The sequence below is a fragment of the Passer domesticus genome, chromosome 20 (genome assembly GCF_036417665.1).
Source record: "Passer domesticus isolate bPasDom1 chromosome 20, bPasDom1.hap1, whole genome shotgun sequence".
NCBI classification, from domain to species: domain Eukaryota; kingdom Metazoa; phylum Chordata; class Aves; order Passeriformes; family Passeridae; genus Passer; species Passer domesticus.
In genome coordinates, this window is record NC_087493.1 from 8,501,485 (window position 1) to 8,509,621 (window position 8,137).

At 54.6% G+C, this 8,137-nt stretch overlaps 1 protein-coding gene across 1 annotated transcript; it reads right to left on the reverse strand.

Moving 5' to 3' along the window:
• Positions 1–1,427: 1,427 nt before the first annotated feature.
• On the reverse strand, positions 1,428–7,716 carry FOXJ1 (forkhead box J1). Its single transcript, XM_064395211.1, has 3 exons — positions 7,486–7,716; positions 6,231–6,785; positions 1,428–3,571 (listed from the first exon to the last, which is right to left on the reverse strand). The coding sequence occupies exons 2-3, from the start codon at positions 6,726–6,728 to the stop codon at positions 2,771–2,773; spliced, it is 1,299 nt and encodes a 432-aa protein (XP_064251281.1). The 5' UTR covers positions 6,729–6,785; positions 7,486–7,716; the 3' UTR covers positions 1,428–2,770.
• Positions 7,717–8,137: the final 421 nt, after the last annotated feature.

Below are 8,137 nucleotides of genomic sequence, written 5' to 3' on the forward strand. Positions count from 1 at the left end.
TCCCGGCCGCCGCTCGCAAAAAAACCCACCCCCTCCCAAATAAAGGGAAATTCGCCTCCGAGTCGGTTTGGTTGCTTTCAGCTGCGGAACAAAACGGGGTTGTTCCAGGCCTCGCCTGGTGCCTCCTTTATATTCACCCTTTCTCACTTTAAACCCCTCGGCTGGCTCCGGCAGGCTGGAATATTTTTTTCCTGGCAAGGTTGGGGTTTTTTTAAGTCCCCTGGCAGGGTGGGGATGCTGGAGGCTTCTCTTTTCCAGGGGGTCTGGAAACAGTACTACGTGTTTGTGCCTGGCAAAACAAATTGAAGAAGTGGTCTGAGGGGCAAGGGAAGTGCCAAATTTGCAGCCCTGAAGTGCCACCAGTACTGGGGGGGAAGAAGGGAGCAGCTCTTCCAACAAGGAGCTGAGAGGAGGAGAAGCCAGGACAAGGAATTCCTTAATGCCTTCTGGTATTCATGGCCCCCAATATCCCAAAGCTGAAAGGAAAGCCCAGATCTGCCTCTAATTTCCCTCCCCCAGACACACCAAAGCTGCTCCCCCAGGGATGACCCCACCTTTTCCCAAGGTCAGCATCCTGCCTTCCCAGCACAGAGCACACACACACCCAGGCAGGCGTCTGTGCTGAGCCCAGGCCTTATTTTGGGTTGAGATTGGCTGGATTGGGGGCAGCTGGGGCAGCTCTGGGAGTGGCTGTGGGGTGCCTGGTGCTCAGGGGATGCAGTGGATCACTGGGGAGCTGATGGGGTGCTCCTCGTGTGAGAGAAGGGGGCTGGGACATGCACCCAAAGTGCACCCAGGAGGGGGATCTCTGCAGCTCCTCTCCCCACCCTGCACCCAAAAGGGCTCTGAGGGCACCTGGGCATCTTGGAGCATCTACGGGGCCAGGTGGAGACACAGCACAAGCAGAGGGACCTGTCAGCCCCAGGAGCTCCCTGCAGGGCCAGGGAAGGAGCAGCTCCCAGGGCTCAGGACACCAGGCACAGCCATCCTTGTGTCACACAGGTGGTGTGTAGCCATTGTCTCACTGAGGCTGGTTCGTGCCTCAGTTTCCCCACATGGAATTTGCACAGTTGTGCAAGTGGGTGAGAGCTCCTGTGTCCTGGGACTGGGTTTACAAACAGGGCTGGGTTTACAAACAAGGATACAAAAGGGTTTTTTTCTTCTCCATTTTTTTTATTATTATTTTTTAAATTTGTAAATAACTTTGCATGAAAAAAGTTAAATTGCACAAGTATCTCTGTAGTTCTCCAACATAATCCCCAAAGCAGGAAAACAGAAGAAAAACAGCCAGCAAAAAGAAACACTGTCAACACAAACAACTACACAGACCCCAAAGCCCCTCCTAAGTGCTTTTGTAACCAAAACAGAATCTAAATACAATCTTAAATTTCTTTTGCCAAGTCTAAGACACACCACTAAAATTCCAGCTTCTACTTGCTCCTACCTAAAGCCTGCTCTACCTCTCACAGCCTACAGCAAAGCACAGGCAAAGAATCTGGTTCTTGAGAGCTTCAAGTCAAGTTGCAGCAGAGTTTGGCTCTGCTCCCCAAAGATTTCCAGGTCACCTTGCACCGACCCCGCCACGCTCTCGCTGCACCCCAAAGGGCCAAAGCTTCTCCTGGTGTGGATCCCAAGGTCCCTTCTGGCTGGAGGGGACTTCATTGCCACCGCTGTCCCCAGAGCCCGTTGCACGCAGAGCCTTTGGCCTGAGCTCCTGGATGGAGCCTGGGTGTGGATTTCTCTCCTCCTCAGTCCCCGTGGGAGTGTTCAGTGCGGAGTGGCTCCATCACCACCAGCTGAGGGGTTTTCCTTGCTCTCAGAGCTTGATGGAAGAGCTGGAGAAGTGAAGAGCAACAGTCTCGGAGCAAAAAAGCAGAGAGGGGCTATGTCAGTGGGTGAAAGAGAGGGTTCATGGTGCTCCAGACCCTTTGGCAACTGCAGCAAGGGGTTTGGGTACAAAAAATACAAAAGCTGGTTTTGGGAGCATCCCCATCCCTGCTGCTCCTCTCCTGCCAGGGCCAATTCCTGGATTCTTCACAAAGCCTGTTGGTGCAGGAGTCCTCCCTTGTGTGGTCTTGTTTTACAGAACAGTGAACACAAGACCTTTAAACAGTGAAAATATAAAACAACTCTCAAACTGCATTTCCAGTCTTCCCCTCCCCCCTTAAGAAATTCTAGTGCTAAAAAATATAGATTTCTTTGAATATATAATATATAATAGATTATATAAAAACATCTAAAGAGGCACACTTGCTGAGTTTATAAACCTTTTCCTCTTCCCTAGGCACAAATCAGCTGGGATGTTGAACTTGGAGAATCCAGAAGGGACCTGTATTTTCTTACCAGCTAATTATCACACTGTACCTACCAACTGCACTGAGACAGAAAAAGGAGACAGAGAGAAACAAAGAGGTGTGGAAATTGCACTTTAGTCTATCAAATCCTAAGCCACCAGGAATCTCATGTCTTGGATGGGATTTCACAGGTAATTTTAGCCCCGATGGAAAAGAACCCATCATAATTCACATTTCTTTTTTTTAAAGTAAAATGTAAAAAAAAATAAGTAGTGTTGATTTTCTTCTCTTGAGAAAACTAGAGACTTCTGAGGTGTCCTTTGGAGACACAGCAGGCAGTTCCTGGGGTGGTAGGTTCTTTCCCTGGTGTTTCTGGGAATAACCTTACAATGAAGCTGGTAAAAGTCACCGTGGGCATCTCTAGGAAATCTTGTCCCTTGAAAGTCCCAGCTTGGGGAGAGCATCCTGCAGAAGTCTTACAAGAGGCGTGCCAGGCTGCTCAGGTTGATGACATCTGCCAGCAAAGAGGCATCGATGTCTTCAAACACCTGGTCAATGTTGACACAGTTGGAGAGGTAATCGCCTGTCCCTTCATCCCAGGGATGCTCCAAGAAAGTGGTGGCCATGAGGGTCTCGTTAAAGTCCAGGCTGTACTGGTTGGATTCGGTGACAACTTGTTCCTGCCCCTGGGGACACTCCACGTGCTGCCCTTGTCCTGCCCAGTCCAGGTCGCACGTGACAGGGTTGACGGAAGGTGGGAGCTCCATTTCCACCAGGGTGGAGAAATCTCCGTTGAGGTTGGTGTTAAAGACAGTTTCCCAGTCAAAGACACCCTTCAGGGACCCCAGCTCAGTCTGCTCCTCCTGGGTCATCAGGGCTGAGCTGGGAAGCCGGGGTGCCTTGGGCAGGGGCGAGGGCTGCTTGCGCTTCTGCCCCGCTTTGGTGCCCACGGGGCTCCAGCTCTGGCTGCTGCTGCTGGTGGTTTCCTCAAACTCTTTGAGCAGCTGCTGCGATGCCACGCTGGCCTCCAGGAGGTTGTTGGAGCTGCAGGAAGAAGAGGCCGGGCTGCCAGCGTGCCGTGCCTCTTTCTGGGCTCTCCCGGAGAAGGCCGGGTGGATCTGCACCGGCGACAGCCGCCGCTTTTTGTAGGCCCCGTACTTGAGCCGGTTGGCGTAGTAGGGGTCCAGCTTCCAAAATCCACCTTTCCCTGGCTCGTCTTTCTCTCGAGGCACCTTGATGAAGGACTTGTTCAAGGACAGGTTGTGCCGGATGGAGTTCTGCGGACAAAAAGGGAAAGAAAGCAAGGCTGAGTGCTTGTCTGCTGTGGGACCCGCCTGTGTGGGGAGGCTGGTGGAGGTTTCCAGCAAGGACCTTCAGGAAAATAAAGCAGAACTGGCGACATCCAGACATCCAAGGCTACATGCCCGGCAGAAAGTCCCTCAAAACCCCTGAGTTTTCCCCGCCCTGAGGCTCCAGCAGTTTTCTTGCCTCCTGTCTCATCCAGCCAAAGGTAGCAGGAGCCAAGGGGTTCAAGCTAGGACTTGCCACCCAATGGGAAACTTTTGGGCAGCTCTCCTTGGCTGGAAATTTGGGCCATGGTGCCTTGAATCATGCAGAGCATTGGGAGAAACTGGCTTGAATTGTTCTAGGCACAGAGCTAGGCTGGAGGAGGTTGGAGCCTCCTTTGTGCCAGGGAGGAAGAGGTGGGTCTCTACACCCATGTGGCCATGGCCCCTTTGCAAGGGACAACACATGGCAGCACATGAGATGGCAATCAGGGCCCTGCTGGCATCCCCCCAGTTCAACTGTGTCTATTGTTAGTATTGAGAGGAAAATATTTGGACAAAACATAGGCACCATGCCTTCCCCCAGCCAGGCTGGCACAAATCAGATGGGAGAACGCGGAGAGACACGTGGGCTGTTCCACCCTGCGTGTTCCCAGAGGTGCCTCCTGGCCCAGGGAAGCTCGGTGTGAAATCACTGCATCTTCATCAGCCACTGCTCAAATAAGCTGAGGGGAAAAAAAAGGTGTGGGGGGGAGAATAGGAGGAGTTTCTGCTCCCGTTGAGCTGTTCTGAAACCCTGAATGTGCCTGGAGTGATGTGAATAATCAGAAAGGAAACTCAGTTATTGGGCAAATAACCCAGCACTGGACTCCACAAAGCCAGGACTGTACTAAGAGATTGGATATGGTAGAGGTGTTTTTTTTGTTTTTTTTTTTAATGTTGCCTGGATATCTTTATGCTTATTCATCCATAATCCGTAGTGCCGAATAGGAAAAACAAGGCTCAATTGCTTAGAGCTGTTGAAAAACATGCACACACACACACACACACACACACACACACACACAACAAAACCCTCCTCTGGGCTGAAGCTCCTTGGGTTTGTTGGCTCCTCTCCAAAGCACTCAGCTCCCACAGGAATATATCCATCTCCCCCCAGACTATGGGTGGCATGACCTTTCCAGGCTGTCTTCACGTACGGGAATCGGGATAGGGGATGAGAACACAGCCTTGACAAGAAAGAAAAGGAAAAAAAAGAAAGGAAGGGGGAAAAAAGTGTAAAGAAACAAAAGCTTAAAAAAAAAAGGGAAGAAAAAAAAAAGAGAAGAAAGAAGAAGCAGGAACACAGATATTCCCCCACACAATCCAGGCTGTGGTAGCTCCAATTTTACTGTGTAATGAAATTTTACAAGGATCAGAGACTTGAAAGCTGAATTCTCTGCTGCCCATCTCTCCTCCCCATCCCAAACTTCGCTCAGCCCAGGCTGAGTTATTACTCAGCCAGTCAACATATTTATCATTCCTGCCTGCAACGGTCCAGGGTACCCCCTGCATCTCTGCAGAGAGGGATTGAAAACCTTCTTTCTTTTTTTAATGAACACTTTTAATTAAAAACGTTGTGAATGCCCAACCACGAAGAGTGCAGGAGAAAGTCAACTCGTTGGCACCCAGCTCCTGCTTCCAAATCCCTTTCATAGGTCCCCTGAGTGTAAGAGGGGGACCAAGATGGCCCTGGAGGGGGACCAGGAAAGGTTCCCTTCCCCATGAGGGGCTTCAAGAGCTGCTGGAGACCCACCTGCCTGGAGAGAAGGTGGGCACGGTCACGGTCCAAGCTCTGCTTGGATGGGGACTGACATCAGGATTAGTGACACGCTGCAGATTTGGGATGGGAATAACCCCAGGGGAGGGATGAGCCTCCCCAGGGCTCTCCAGCCCTGCCACATCCCAGAAAACCTCACGTGCCAGAGCTGTCCTCGTGTGACAGAGGAGGGCAGTGAGCCAAGGTGGCTGGAAAAGCCCCTGGGCTTCAGGCTTGTGAGCCTGGGGGCTGTCCCCTCCCCACTGGGGACATGCTGAGGACAGCAGCCTGAGTTAACCCCTCTTGGGCTGCCCTCTGCAGCTCTCACCAGCTCATCCCAGTGATGGAGCATCCTCGGCCTGTCCCTGGGGCCAGGAGCCCAGTACTCTGCCCTGCTTAGAAAGCAGCAGCATTTCTGCTCACTGGGATATTGTCCAACAAGAGGAATCTCCATCCCTCTCCCATGCCTGGTTCTCAGCACCCAGGGACACTCAGCCTGGCACCTTCTCCATGTGTGCTCAACCCTGAGGGGCTCAGGGTCCCATGAGAACTCCAGGAATGGAGGGACTGAGAGGCCTTTGCCCTGAAACCAAGAGGAGTCTCAGGTGCCAGGAGCCTAACAAATACCTCCCAGCTCTCCCCCAGGATGGCTCCTTCCCTCTGCCACCCCTGTGGCCGTGGCATTTGTGCCCAGCCAAGTTCTCTGCCATCCCAGCCCTTCCACCAGTGGCTGGTGTCACTTTTTCCCAGCGGGATCCAGCAGCCCTGCAGGATCCTGTCCTGCAGGGTGGAGGCCGTGGAAAGCCCTGCTCAGCCCTGCAGGCAGAGTGGCCGGGGCTCCACATCTCCTACCTGCCAGGTGGGATCAGCGTGGCGGAAGTAGCAGAAGTTGTCAGTGATCCACTTGTAGATGGCAGAGAGGGTGATTTTGGGTTTGTTGCTGGCTTCCATGGCCATGCAGATGAGGGTGGCGTAGGAGTAGGGTGGCTTGACGTGAGGGTTGGTCTTGTAGTCGATGTCCCCGGCCAGGTGAGGGGGCACAGCCGGGTCCCTGTGCGTGCTGGAGGAGGTGGAGGAGGACACGGGCGTGCAGGGGGTGTGGCGTGTGCCCTTGCAGGCCGGGTCGGCAGCCAGGGGCGAGCACGGCGACTCAAAATCGACCAGGCTGAACAGACTCTCACTCATGGTGTAACAGTCCTGCGGGTCTGAGGCAGAGTATAGCTGAGGCAGGCCAGTCTGGGCCACCGTGAAGTCCCTCAGCCACATGAGGTCTGGCAGGCTGTCGTCCAGGTCTTCCTCCACACACTTCAGTTTGCCCTTGGCTTTCAGTGCTCGGCCTGGCCACGCCATGCCCCCCTCGGTGCTTCCCGGGCTGCACGTGAACGGGAGGAAGGGATGGGGCAGATCCTGCAATAACAACAGGGACAGGGGTGAGGCTCCCCAAGGGGCAGTCTCTCTCTGACAGCCAGGCAGGGCCACCCCTGGGTGCTCCTGGAGCTGCTGGGTGAGACCCATCCCTGGTGTGCTGCAAAGAACCTGCAATGCCTGTCCTGAGGGGCTTCAGCACCCTTGGACCTTGGGGAAATTCCCTCAAACTCCTACACCTCAGTGTCACCCACCGACCTGCTGCCCAAAAAGCTCTTGGCTGAGCAAAAGATTTTAAATAGAAAAAACCTCAAACTACCAAAATCCAGCCCTGCCATCCCACAAACTGTGGTTGTTTCTCGGGAACACCCATCTCTGGATACCTGGCACTCACAGGACTGATTGTCAGCATTCCACACCAGGACAAAATACTTTAAAGTTCCCCCTCGTAGCCAACTTCTCGGTTTGATGCTAATTCTGCTTTTACTTCCTGTGGTACCCAGAAACACCTCAAGGGTGGGCTGGGGGAACTGCCGGGGTCCCACCCCAAGCACACCGTGAGTCAGAGCGAGCCGGCAGCTTCAGCCTTTGGGGAGTCTTGTGTCGGGGATGTGAATGTAAACCCCAAATCGCAGTGTTTGGGCCGGGAGGGAGCGCCAGGAGGGTGCACAAGCAGAGCCGCTCCCCGCGCAGACCCACCGCCCCCAGCGCTGCCCTTCCCGCCCCCGCCGCACCCCCTTACCCCGTCCCGGTGCCGCTGTCGCCCCCCGAGAGGCGAAGTTCACGACACCGTAAGAAGAAGCTTCTGGAAAAACGAGAGAGGAAAAAACACTAAAAAATTTTTTAAAAAATTAAAAAAAAAAAAAAGAAAAGGTGTGGGGGAGTAAGAACAGGAGAGGGGACAGAGAGGCCCGGTGGGTGTCGGGGTCGCCTGCGGTGGGGCCGGGCCGGGCCGTGCCCGCCGAGCCGCCGTGAGCCGCGGCCGCCCCGCGCGGGGTTAAGTAGCGGCTCCGGGAGGCTTCGCGCGTTGCCACGGCGACGCCACGCCCCGTAAACATCCTCCGGGCACGCCATTGGCCCGCGCGTTGCCATGGGGACGGGGGCGGAGCCCAGGGATGCCGCGGGACCCCGGGCCCGGGGCGAGCCCGGCCCGAGAGATGGGGACACTCCGGGGTGACCTTATCGGGCTGTCCCGCACCCTGGGAAGGCTGGAGAGAGCCGAGCCCAGCCCCAGGGGATGGGGACACTCCGGGGTGACCTTATCCCACACCTGAAGGGAACCCTGAGAAGGCTGGAGAGGGCCGAGCCCGGCCCGAGGGGATGGGGACACTCCGGGGTGACCTTATCCCACACCTGAAGGGAACCCTGAGAAGGCTGGAGAGGGTCGAGCCCAG